At 46.5% G+C, this 13,237-nt stretch overlaps 3 protein-coding genes across 4 annotated transcripts in view; 2 read left to right on the top strand and 1 right to left on the bottom strand.

The window, feature by feature from the left end:
• lrsam1 (leucine rich repeat and sterile alpha motif containing 1) overlaps positions 1–2,142 on the bottom strand; it is a 67,421-nt gene extending 65,279 nt beyond the window's left edge. The window contains exon 1 of the mRNA XM_078226080.1: positions 1,895–2,142. Coding sequence (XP_078082206.1) covers positions 1,895–1,966 — 72 coding nt within the window. The 5' untranslated portion in view covers positions 1,967–2,142. The remainder of the gene's footprint in view (positions 1–1,894) is intronic.
• A 133-nt stretch (positions 2,143–2,275) lies between these two features.
• On the top strand, positions 2,276–4,293 carry LOC144503102 (uncharacterized). The gene is made up of 2 exons (XM_078227610.1): positions 2,276–2,407; positions 2,574–4,293. Exon 2 carries the CDS (start codon positions 2,740–2,742, stop codon positions 3,484–3,486), a length of 747 nt encoding a protein of 248 aa, XP_078083736.1. The 5' UTR covers positions 2,276–2,407; positions 2,574–2,739; the 3' UTR covers positions 3,487–4,293.
• A 187-nt stretch (positions 4,294–4,480) lies between these two features.
• rpl12 (ribosomal protein L12) lies at positions 4,481–10,889 on the top strand. 2 transcript variants are annotated; one of them, XM_078226673.1, is made up of 7 exons: positions 4,481–4,638; positions 8,076–8,149; positions 8,243–8,341; positions 9,707–9,788; positions 9,872–9,958; positions 10,638–10,750; positions 10,843–10,889. In XM_078226673.1, the coding sequence occupies exons 1-7, from the start codon at positions 4,602–4,604 to the stop codon at positions 10,846–10,848; spliced, it is 498 nt and encodes a 165-aa protein (XP_078082799.1). In that variant the 5' UTR covers positions 4,481–4,601; the 3' UTR covers positions 10,849–10,889. The 2 variants fall into 2 exon arrangements, with proteins under 2 accessions (XP_078082799.1, XP_078082798.1); XM_078226672.1 differs by lacking the exon at positions 4,481–4,638 and adding an exon at positions 4,658–4,790.
• The last annotated feature ends 2,348 nt before the right edge of the window (positions 10,890–13,237 follow it).

Genomic DNA, 13,237 nt, shown 5'->3' with positions numbered 1-13,237 from the left:
AGAGACTAAGTCGGTTAAAGTAAAGTTAAAAAGTTTATTTATTAGTCACAAGTAAGGCTTACATTAACGCTGTAATGAAGTTACTGTGAAATTCCTCTAGTCACCACACTCCAGCGCCTGTTCGGGCCAATGCACCTGACCAGCACGTCTTTCAGATTGTGGGAGGAAACCGGAGCACCAGAGGAAACCCACGCAGATAGGGGAGAACGTGCAAACTCCACACAGACAGTGACCCAAGCCAGGAATCGAATGTGGGTCCCTGGCGCTGTGCGGCAGCAGTGCTAACCACTGTCCCACCGTGCCGCCTGGTTAGGATTATATTCACTGGAGTTTAGAAGAGGGAGTGAGATCTCATCGAAACTTATAAAATTCTAACAGGGTTAGACAGAGTAGAGTCAGAAAGAATGTTCCCAATGGTGGGGGAGTCCAGAACTAGGGGTCATAGTTTGAGGATAAGGGGTAAATCCTTTAGAACTGAGGGGAGGAGAAATTTCTTCACCCAGAGGGTGGTGAATGTGTGGAATTCACTCCCACCGAATGTAATTGAGGCCAAAGCATTGTATGATTTCAAGAAGAAATTAGATATAGCTCTTGGGGTTAAAGGGATCAAGGGATATTTTGGGGGGGGGGGGGGGGGGAGGGAATCAGGATATTTAATTCGATGATCAGCTATGATCAAATTGAATGGCGGCGCAGGCTTGCAGGGCTAAATGGCCTACTCCTGCTTCTAGTTTCTATGTTTGTCATCGTCTGATGACGACGGTTCCTCCTACTTACAAATTTATTCTACATGGAAAAGGAGAATATTCTGATGCACATTTTCACTGTTTTACACATTTCACAAGATAGGTACTGGAAGAAATACACACTATAGTGTGTAATATGCCTCGTGATGTTGGAATGCTTGTTCCCATAACAGTTCCGAAATGATTTATGCATAATTTACACAATCAATAAAAGTATAACCGAGTGAGCCAGATTAAATTACATTCTTTGATATTAGTTACTGATTTGCAGTTTTGGAGTAGTGTTGTCGCTGTTCAAATCTGTAAAGCTGTCACAAGCAGAATGAGGAATATATTTTGGGAAAGACGGCAATGGGAATGTGTGTGTATCGGTATGTGTGTGGATATTAGAGCTAGAGCTTTCACTTCCACTGCTGAAGCCTGTTTACTTTAGTTCATTCAGTTTTCTGCCAAAGCGCCCCCCACGGCCCCAAACCTTGTCACTCGAGGAGACTGCCAAGTTTCTCTACAGGTTACACTGACCCAGGATGTGATGCTTTCTTCGTATTTGCGAATCAAGAGTTGTTGTATATGCCACAGTCTGCTCTGAACATACGGCAGAGCTTTTAATTTTCCATTTGTCACCAAGTGTCCACCCTGGTTTGTAAAGGTGTGGGTCAGGCCAGCTGCTCTCAGCCCTGTGATCAAACTATTTGGCTGTCATTAACCACACAGAAACCTGTTTGAAATGAGGCAGAATCTTTTCAATGAGGAAGGGGGGGGGGGGGGGAGGGGGACTGTCCAGCGACTGTTGTCATCCGATTGAAGCATCTTCATGGGGAAAATATAAATTCCCTCTGGATCAAAGTGTCTGCAGGGATTTAAATCACTGGGATGTGAAGTGTTGACAAGTGAGGTTCAGAGCCGCTTAGCCAGCTTCACCCCCAAACCCCCCTCCCCCCGGCCTAGTGACCCCCCCTCCCCCCGGCCACCCTCACTCCCCCCGGCCTAGTGACCCCCCTCCCCCCCGGCCACCCTCACTCCCCCCGGCCTAGTGACCCCCTCCCCCCCGGCCACCCTCACTCCCCCCGGCCTAGTGACCCCCCCTCCCCCCGGCCTAGTGATCCCCCTCCCCCCCGGCCACCCTCACTCCCCCCCTCCATCCTCACCAGGCAAATCTGATATTCCAGCCGTTTCCGCGCCTCTTCATTCTGCTTCTTCTTCCGAGAGAAGAGCATCATCTCGGGCTGAGACTCCGCCAGTCCCCGTGGGGAAGGGAGCGGTCCCGGGGGCAGCGGCTCCAAGCTCGGGGTCTGCGCCGCTCGCTGCGGCCTCGATTCCCGTTCGCCAGAAGCAGCGACTGAATCCAGCCCAAGTTCCGCCTCCAGGCACTCCTCCAACACCAACAAGCAGCCGCACAGCGGCAAGAAGCGCCACCTGCACCAACAAGTAGCAAGCAAGGAACAAGAGGTGCCACAAATACTGACCTCCCAAACTCCCAACGCCAACAAGTAATGAAAGAAAGTAAGAGATGCCCTCTCTCCGTTCACCTCCAAACTCCCGACACTGGATGATAGTTTAAACACAGTAAGAAGTCTCACAACACCAGGTTAAAGTCCAACAGGTTTATTTGGTAGCAAAAGCCACACAAGCTTTCAGAGCGTTCGCTGCCCCTTCGTCAGGTGAGTGGGAGTTCTGTTCACAAACAGGGCACATAAAGACACAAACTCAATTTACAAAATAATGATTGGAATGTGAGTCTTTACAGCTAATCAAGTCTTAAAGGTACAGACAATGTGAGTGGAGAGAGCGTTAAGCACAGGTTAAAGAGATGTGTATTGTCTCCAGACAGGACAGTTAGTGAGATTTTGATGACATCAACAAGTTCCATCCCACCATCAGACTCACCATAGACTACTATCTGGAATCGGTTGCATTCTTGGACACACGCGTCTCCATTAAGGACGGTCACATCAGCACCTCACTGTACCGCAAGCCCACGGATAACCTCACGATGCTCCACTTCTCCAGCTTCCACCCTAAACACGTTAAAGAAGCCATCCCCTACGGACAAGCCCTCCGTATACACAGGATCTGCTCAGTTAAGGAGGATCGCAACAGAAACCTCCAGACGCTGAAAGATGCTCTCATCAGAGCAGGATATGGCGCTAGACTTATCGATCGACAGTTCCGACGTGCCACAGCGAAAAACCGCACCAACCTCCTCAGAAAACAAACACGGGACACGGCGGACAGAGTACCCTTCGTCGTCCAGTATTTCCCCGGAGCGGAGAAGCTACGACATCTTCTCCGGAGCCTTCAACATGTCATTAATGAAGACAAACATCTCGCCAAGGTCATCCCCACACCTCCACTTCTTGCCTTCAAACAACCGCACAACCTCAAACAGACCATTGTCCGCAGCAAACTACCCAGCTTTCAGGAGAACAGTGACCACGGCACCACACAACCCTGCCACAGCAACCTCTGCAAGGCGTGCCGGATCATCGACACGGATGTCATCATCTCACGTGAGAACACCATTCACCAGGTACACGGTACATACACTTGCAACTCGGCCAACGTTGTCTACCTGATATGCTGCAGGAAAGGATGTCCCGAGGCATGGTACATTGCGGGGTCCATGCAGACGCTACGACAACGAATGGACACCGCTCGACAATCACCAGGCAAGAGTGTTCTCTTCCTGTTGGGGAACACTTCAGCAGTCACGGGCATTCGGCCTCTGATCTTTGGGTAAGCATTCTCCAAGGCGTCCTTCTCGACACACGACAGCGCAGAGTCGCTGAGCAGAGACTGACAGCCAAGTTCTGCACACATGAAGACGCCCTCAACCAGGATCTTGGGTTCATGTCACACTATCTGTAACCCCCACAACTTGCCTGGGCTTACAAAATCTCACTAACTGTCCTGGCTGGAGACAATACACATCTCTTTAACCTGTGCTTGGCCCTCTCTCCACTCACATTGTCTGTACCTTTAAGACTTGATTACCTGTATGATGCGCGACTGATTCACACGGGAGGCTAGAACGTACCCGGGAATAAAGGCTTTTATTCACTACAAATAGGAGCACACTACTCAACAATATTATCCCAGACTAAAGACTACGAGGGAGTAGCAGTGACCTTTATACTCCTGTAAGAAGGCGGAGTCCTGGGCGGACCCGAACGGAGTGTACCACATAAACAGTAATAACAGGTGGAACCACCCAACAACCCTAACCCCAACAGCAACGAGAGTAACATATATACAAGTACCCATAGTGGTAACCATCTATGGTTCACCACACTGTATAGACTCGCATTCCAACCATTATTTTGTAAATTGAGTTTGTGTCTTTATATGCCCTGTTTGTGAACAGAACTCCCACTCACCTGACGAAGGAGCAGCGCTCCGAAAGCTTATGGTATTTGCTACCAAATAAACCTGTTGGACTTTAACCTGGTGTTGTGAGACTTCTTACTGTGTTTACCCCAGTCCAACACCAGCATCTCCACATGACAGTTTAAAGACAGGAGGAGAATAAGAATGATTATGATCCAGCGTAAATGTTTATGAAATATTGTACACTTTGTTGTCTGACTGATTTTTAATGGTTTCTAATAAAGTTACCGGATGGTTGTTTTTACACACAGAATCAGGCAGGAATTTATTTTGCCTCACACAACATGGCGGCGAGGTGGTGCCACTGGTGGTTCTCGCGAGGCGTGATGCGGGTATATAAGGCGGTGCCGCCGCCACTCCGCCCTCTTACTGCGCCGCTCGGCGAAGGTGCAACTTCTTCTCGGTCGCCCCGAATCAGGGTCCATCCGACACCGGAACCGCGCGCGGGTGCAGTAAAACGCCGCCAGGATGCCTCCTAAATTCGATCCCAACGAAATTAAAATCGGTGTGTACACGGGCAGGCCGGCGGCCCGGCCTCGGGTTGGGTTTTGGGGGGGGTAAGGAGAAGCCTGAGCTTAGGCCCCGGCATGTGTGTCGGGTCTCTCCGCCGATCCTGGGCTGCGGGCAGTTTCCGCCGTGGCCTCGCGGCCAGCCCGGGTCAGTGTTCCTCGGATGGCAGCAGTAGCTTGAGGTGTCCCATTAACTCAACATCCAAATTCCGTAGGAACGGAGTAGGCCATCGAGCGGGCTACACCATTCAGTATGATCATGGCTGATGGGACACTTCCATACTACTTACCCACATTATCCCCATAACCTTTACCCCGATTGTTAAATCAAATTTACCAATCTCTGTTTTGAACATAAATGACTGAGCTTCCACAGCTCTCTGGGATAGAGAATTCCAAAGCTTCACAATCCTTTGTGTAAAGAAATATCTTCTCATCTCTGTTCCTTGCTTTGAAATTATGACCCTGGTTCTAAACTCCCCCTAAGAAGTTTAACAACACCAGGTTAAAGTCCAACAGGATATGAACCTGTTGGCCTTTAACCTGGTGTTGTTAAACTTCTTACTGTGTTTACCCCAGTCCAACGCCGACATCTCCATCTAAACTCCCCACCAAGGGAAGCATGTTGCCTACCTTGCCTATTTTCAATAAGAACTTTTAAAAGTTTATAAAATTTATTTATTAGTGTCACAAGTAGGCTTACGTTAACACTGCAATGAAGTTACTGTGAAAATCCTCTAGTTGGCGTGCCCACGCTTGATCGGGTACACTGAGGGAGAATTTAGCCCAGCTGATGCGCCTAACCAGCACATGTTTTGGACTGTGGGAGGAAACTGGAGTAAACCCACGCAGACGCAGGGAGAACGTGCAGACTCTGCAAAGACAGTGACCCAAGCTGGGAATGGAACCCAGGTCCCTGCTGCTGTGAGGTGGCAGTGTTAAATGCTGTGCTGCCTGCTCTCATTCACCCCTCATTCTTTGAAACTAGAGAATACAGGTACAGTTTGATTAATATCTCAAGATAGCCCCAGGAACAGGTCTGGTGAACTTGCGTTGCACTCCAGAAAAACAATAATATCCTTTCTGAGGTAAGGGGACCAGAAATGCATGGAGTACCCAGTGTGTGGTCTAACCAAGCTCCTATACAATTGAAGCACGATATCACTGCTCCTGTACACCAATCCTCTTGCAATAAATGATAACATTCCATTAGCTGAACTTGCGTGCTAGCCTTTAATGACTTATGGACAAGGGCACCCAGGTCCCATTCCCAGGTTTTATTGTACATCTATGGTTTTCATTTCCAACAATTTATGAATTGGTCTGCAAAACTATTCCTTCTGCCAAAATAAAAATTTAAACTGCAACCCATGTGAAGACTTGAATATTGCCAGGCTGCTCTGATGCACTGGTTCTCTTGTATTATATTGAAAGCAACTTTGCAGTTGATATCCTGCATCAGCTTCAGAGGGTGATGCATGCAGCAGTTCCGCACAGCGTTAGGATTCACTGGTTCACGGGCTCCGAAGACTGCCCTTTCTGCGGCCTTGTGGAGTCCGTGGACCATGTCTATGTTGTGTGTCTTAGGCTACACTCCCTTTATGTTTTCCTGAAGAACCTTTTGTTGATGTTTTGTCTGCACTTCAGTCCCACGCTCCTGATCTACAGACACCCGATGCGGAGAGGGGAGGGTCGGGATGGCGACCTCCTCGTGAACCTGCTCCTGGGCCTGGCGAAATGCGCCATTTACCGGTCCAGGCAGCGGGCGATCGAGGGGGCCGTCCATCCTGACTGTCTTCCCCTCTACCGCGGCTACGTTCGCGGCCAGGTGTCCCTGGAGAGGGAGCATGCAGTGTCCACGGGCGCGGTTGACGCCTTCGCGCCCGCTGGGCACCGCAGGGGTTGGGGTGCATTATTGACCCTAATAATCACATTTTAATTTGATGTTTTTAAGTTTCCTTTGTACTTTGATTTCTGTTCGGGCTGTTCCCCCTCCTTTTTGGGGAGCTGCCCCTTTTACTTTGTCCTGATTTAATCTGAGTTTGTTTATTTGGTTTGACCTAAAAAGAGGGCAAAGTAATTATTACACGTGGAGAAATGCATGTTTTGATGCTTGAATTTTGGGAATCCTGTTGTATAACATGTCCACTTGTACAGAATGGTTACCAAAATAAATTACAAACGTTCAGTTTTTGGTTCTTGCGTTTTTCAGTGGAGGCATGCCTGAAAGAGACCAGGCAGCAATGCTATGTTGATTGAACACAATTGCCTATTGCCTCCCATTCAGCGACATGGCATAAAACTTGAAATGAGAAATTTCTTAACTCAGAGGAATAACTTTTTGGCAATCTGTCTGAAGACTGGATGCATGGACACTGAGTTTATATTCAAGGAGGAAGTTGATAGATTTTAAGGAAACAATATAAGAACAGGATGAAAAAAATGGGGTTGCAATTTTTATTGAATGGCAGACTAGGCTTGAAATGCTGTGGCCTAATTGTTTATGCACCACTGGTTGAAATCTTCTTCTAACCCATAGCCATTCTCAGCACCTTCATTGTGATGACTGCCATGCTTCAAGAAGGTCTATCTCCCCCCCCCCCCCCATCAGAGGACAGCTGGGATTGGGTGATAAATATCTCCCTTTTCCTGGCAAAGAGAATTTCCTTGAATTGCGATTTAAGTTTCACTGGTTCATATTCAAACAGCTCCAGAGGCTGCTTCTAGTTAAAGTTCGGATTGTCCGGAGTTTCTTCAGCTTTGTAGATGCCACTTACCGTGTTCAGTTCCAGTGTTGGGATTCTTGCATCCAGTTCATAGAATTTTTTGTGGGAGAAAAGCAGGGTTGTGGAACTACCTGAATTGCTCTTGCCAAGAGCCAGCATAGGCACCAGTGTAAGTGAAATAAAACTGAAATTCTGGTACTGCCAATGACTAAAAACCAGTGTCGGGGCAGGTTTGAAGTGTAACATTTTGGACTAGATTAATTAAAAATTGGATTGGTTTCTTAATCTGGCTGGTAATTGTCTAGTCTTTCTCCCCAAATTCTAACTAAATCTGTACTCGGGACATCAAGTGGAATATGCATTTGACGTTAAAATAAGCTGTCTAATTGTCAAGGGATAGTGATTACTCACTAGTTTACTCAGTGCAAACATTTAATATCGGAGTTTTGAGGGAATGAGGTACTTGGTTTTTTTTTTGGAGGGTGGTGGGCAAGCTAAAAAGGAGTGTTGTTTGCGGCAGTTTTTAACATATTTAGGAACTTGTGTATTAGAGAAAGCTGTTGTCTGTAAAGGCTGGTTTTGTAGAATGCTAGCCCAGCCCTCAATTCATGCAACAAAATGGGGATTAACGAGTTAAAGGAGTTCAGATGAATGAGCAGTTTTGTGTTTGTAAAGCAAGCTAGTTTATTGTCATTGTGTTTCCACAGTGTACCTCCGATGCACTGGGGGTGAAGTTGGTGCTACCTCATCTCTGGCTCCCAAGATTGGCCCACTGGGTCTGGTGAGTATCTGCCCCCTTTCTTTACACTGATCTCTAGATAGCTGCTAGTTGATCTCCTTTTTAAATTTGCCCTCTTTTTTGCCTGCTATTTAGTCTCCCAAGAAAGTAGGTGATGACATCGCTAAGGCTACAGGTGACTGGAAAGGCCTCCGTATCACAATCAAGCTAACTATTCAGAACCGACAGGCGCAGGTAAGGGGAGAGGGGTTGAGTCATTGCATGTTACTTGTGCCTAGACTAATCCTTTTCCTGGTGCAGTGGACTGAATTTCTTATCTATGGTGTATTACAGCCTACCTGGTTTTGGGAGAGGTGTGCAGCAGGACAGTGTTCTGCTGTGACTATTGGGGAATGTTTTCTAAGTTAATACACATCCTACTTTGATTGTTGTGATATGCCAGGTAAGACATTCCTCTCTGCTGCCTTGTTGACTGAAAAAAGCCACAGCTACTGCAGTTCCCAAGTCACTGTTTTTGCTTTCTACTAAGACTTTTTTTAAAGCTAAACTGCAGCTAGGTCTCACTTGTACATTTGATCCATTATGAAATCCTGGATGTCAGGATTGGTTTGCAGGGGACATCAATATTCACACAACTTGCATGAACATTCTGTCTACTAGGAGATGCTAATAGGAGCCCTGAATAATAGGTCAGTATTCATGCCAAAGGTTGACTTCACTGCTCAGGAAGAGACAGTCCCAGAAAACAAGTCTGTAGGACTTGACTCCAGCATATAATTGCTTGCAGGTTTAAGATGAGATGAAAATGTATGAAATAGAAGCTGGGGTGTGATGCATTGTGAATTGTGCTTGGGTCTAACTGCATCAGCTGCTGTGGTCCCATAACCATGTGACATCTGCATGGGGTACATACATATGAATCAGGACTAGGCCACTCAACCTCATGAGCCTGCTCTGCCACTCCGTACGATAATGGTTGGCCTGACTTTAACCTCGACTTCACATTCCTGTCTAACCGATCCTTTGCCCTCTTATCAAAAATTGATCTTCAAGGGTATTCAACTTCGCCTCAACCACCTGTTGAGAATTCCAAAGTATCTCAACATTAAGAAAGGCACTCATCTGTTCTAATTGAGTGGCCCCATATTTTGAAAGTTGACGGATTGTCATGCAAGTAATCTGGGAAGTTCCTTGCAGCTATCGGTGATAGTTGGTTGAGATTCATTATCCTGACTTGGATGGTGCATGATCTGGACATGTGCATGGCTTGGTGGTAGAGGGGATTTTGTACCTGAATCTATTGTAGTTACGGCTGTCAACTTGGAAGCTGCTTTCAAACTGTTAACTGGTGTGAATGGGCTGGGGTGGATAATGTTTGCAATCCTTTCTGTTAATGGTGGTCAAAAGTTCATCCTGAACTCTGTTCTGTGCATTTGACACTGAATACAGGTGATGTAGCTAAGCAAGCTGAAATGAGAGCAGGGACAGGGTACTGTGGCAGGGGGGAGGACAGTGCTGTGAGTGGGAGTGTGGGTTTTTTTGTACAGGTCTTGTTTTGCGTTTGCCACTGTTGTGCACTGACAGCTGTTTCACTCATAGATTGAGGTTGTCCCATCAGCTTCTGCTCTCATCATCAAAGCCCTGAAGGAACCACCCCGTGACAGGAAAAAGCAAAAGAACAGTAAGTAGCAATGCAGAGTAGGAGAGTCTTATTAGTGAAATGCTAAGTTTGACTATTAACTTGATTCTGTTTCCTGTTTCTAGTTAAGCACACTGGCAGCATCACCTTTGATGAGGTGGTAAATATTGCTCGACAGATGAGGCACCGTTCTCTGGCCAGGGAACTTTCAGGTGGGTGCTGACTACTGTACAGTGGGTGATGGCATGTACCATTTACATCAAACTTTTGAGACCTATTGTTTTGGCAAAATACACAGTCAGCTTTTGCACAGTAATGTTTTTGAGGACTTTTGCCCAGCACACTTTGGGGGAAGTCCTCAGCAGCTGTTTTAGGAGCCTGCTCCCACTTTCCTGAAACCCAGGAGAGAAACCAGCAGGGCCTGAAGTTTCAATGCTGCCTGAGGGCTAGGGAAAGGGAAGGACCATTGTTGGAAATTCCACATTGACAACTTGCTTCAGGGGATTACATGGAATTGGCATTCAGAAGAGCCTAATTGGCAAGACCTGAGCCTTTCCTCCCCAGCAAGGCTGAGGGCAATGACTGAGGACACAAGACCCAGGTGGTGCGTGTTTGCTGGTCATTATTTTTTGCTGATCTGTCAGTCTTCTCTCCCACTCACCCCCAAACACACAACCAATCTTCATTCTTCCTGCCTTAAGTGTTGCATTTTAATGAATTGAATTTTTAAACTTTGTGCTTTAAGGTGGGGTTGGTTTTTAAGGTGTGAGAAAATGTGGTTTTAAGCCATAATCACAGGGTTGACATTTACACTAGATCAGCTTTTACGAGTGTACAGCATTTGATGCTGAATTGATGGAATCAGTAATAGGCTGTTTGTAACCCCCACAGGAACCGTGAAGGAAATCCTGGGAACTGCTCAGTCCATTGGCTGCAACGTTGATGGGAAACCCCCCCATAGTGTGATTGAGGATATCAACCAGGGCAAGATAGAGTGTCCTTCTGTAAGTTTATTTTCTTGGATTACCTTGTACTCTATTGATCTTTGACCCTGTTTTGCAAATCACTGACATCTTGTTTTTTTTTCTTCCAACAGGAATGAAGTGCTTTAAAACTTTGCAAATAAAGTCCTTTTAAAAACAAGTTGCTGTCCTAATGTTTGCTTTCTCTAATGCAAGTTTAGTCACTATCAATTCCTGAATGTTCCACCTATCCAGGACTATACAAATACAGTAGGTGGGATGGTGCTAGATCACTTTGCACAAACTCATTTTGTGAGACTTGTTGCAGCCTATTGAATTCAGGCTTCTACTTGGTCCCAATCTTCAAAAGCATGTTTCCATTTTTTGCATTAGCCATCTTTGTTTAATGCAATTTTGTGCATAACGTGGGACTGCTATGTCATCAATTCTGATAACCCCCTCTGGGCAATCAGAATGGTCTATACTACAGGCCTGTTAGTCAAGCAGCACTATCAAATTTCTTCCTGCCCTCTATTAATATACAATCAGCACACCATAGGCATGGTTTTACTAGAGCATGTTGGAGCCAATGCCAACTCAGTCCAGCTGCCACTATCCCATTCATACCCATAACAAGGGATTGATTGTAACCTTTAAGAGGTGTGATTAATCCATCTACTCCCAAAGTAGACTCCTGGTCCCTTCCATTTCCTTCAAATCAATGTATGTATATTAGGTTCAATATACCAATATATCAATAGAGAGGGCATGGGATCCAAGGGGCTGCTGCCCAGTGGATCCAGAACTGACTTGCCCAAAGGAGGCAGAGAGTGGGTATAGATGGGTCTTTTTCTAAATGGAGGTCTGTCACCAGTGGTGTGCCCCAGGGATCTGTCTGGGACCCTTGCCGTTTGTCATTTTCATAAATGACCTGGATGAGGAAGCAGAGGGATCGGTTGGTAAGTTTGCCGACGACACGAAGGTTGGTGGGGTTGTGGATAGTCTGGAGGGATGTCAGAAGTTACAGAGGGACACAGATAGGATGCAAGACTGGGTGGAGAAGTGGCAGATGGACTTCAACCCAGATAAATGCGTCGTGGTCCATTTTGGTAGGACAAATGGGATGAAGGAGTACAGTATAAAGGGAAAGACTCTTAGTACGGTAGAGGATCAGAAGGACCTTGGGGTCCATAGGACTCTGAAATCGGCCCCGCAAGTGGAGGAGGTGGTTAAGAAGGCGTATGGTGTGCTGGCCTTTATCAATCGAGGGATTGAGTTTAGGAGTCCGGGGATAATGATGCAGCTATATAAGACCCTCGTCAGACCCCACTTGGAGTACTGTGCTCAGCTCTGGTCGCCTCACTATAGGAAGGATGTGGAAAAGATTGAAAGGGTGCAGAGGAGATTTACAAGGATGTTGCCTGGATTGAGTGGCATGCCTTATGAGGATAGGCTGAGGGAGCTCGGTCTTTTCTCCTTGGAGAGACGAAGGATGAGAGGAGACCTAATAGAGGTGTATAAGATGTTGAGAGGCATAGCTTGGGTGGACTCTGAGGCTTTTTCCCAGGGTGGAAATGTCTGCTACGAGAGGACACAGGTTTAAGGTGCTGGGGGGTAGGTACAGGGGAGATGTTAAGGGTAAGTTTTTCAGAGGGTGGTGGGCGAGTGGAATCGGCTGCCATCAGGGATGGTGGAGGCGAACTCAATAGGGTCTTTTAAGAGACTCCTGGATGAGTACATGGAGCTTAATAGGATGGAGGGTTATGGGTAGGTCTAGAAGGTAGGGATGTGTTCGGCACAACTTGTGGGCTGAAGGGCCTGTTTGTGCTGTAGTTTTTCTATGTTTCTAATTTCTAACTTGTAAAGTGAGACTACATCTTTTTGCATGTTTAAAATCTTTTGTACAGCAAAATGGGAGTTGTTGTACTAAACTGATTCGGTTCAATGGTGAGAACAGTCTCCGAGCTCTGGTCACCTCCAGAGTGCCCCAAAACAGTCCAACTGATTATTTATCAGCATGTTGCCCAGTGGCAACAGATCAATTTCCACAGATCAATACCACCCAGCTCTCAGCAGATTCCTCAATACACATTTGTAATTATCTTGCATTCCAAGTTAATTGTGAGAATACCCTTGACAATATCCTTTCCCCAGCCACTACATTTGAGTATTGTTGGGGACACAGCTGACTTTCCTGTTGTCTCCATTCAAAGTCCGCTTCTCCCTGTCAGCTGTTGAAACCTCTATACATATCTTTCCTGCGTTCATTCTTGCAATGGCCTCCATTATCCTTTAAAGTGCAGCTCATCCCTTTTGCACATCAAGACTCATTCACCCATCACCATTTCCCTCTCAGCTCCCCCCCGCCCCCCGCCCCCCAAGCCCAATTGGACACTTAAGATCATTTTAAAATTCCCCCAAATTTGAATCTGTAACCTGTTCCAGCTTTACAACTTTCACAGATTTAGTTTCTATCAGTAGTGTGGTAGCTTAGTACCAAAGATTATGCAAGTCCAGGTCAAATATATC

The sequence above is a fragment of the Mustelus asterias genome, chromosome 13 (assembly GCF_964213995.1).
Source record: "Mustelus asterias chromosome 13, sMusAst1.hap1.1, whole genome shotgun sequence".
Lineage (NCBI taxonomy): Eukaryota > Metazoa > Chordata > Chondrichthyes > Carcharhiniformes > Triakidae > Mustelus > Mustelus asterias.
Note: the sequence above shows the minus strand (reverse complement) of the source record. Positions and strands in the feature narration are given on the sequence as shown.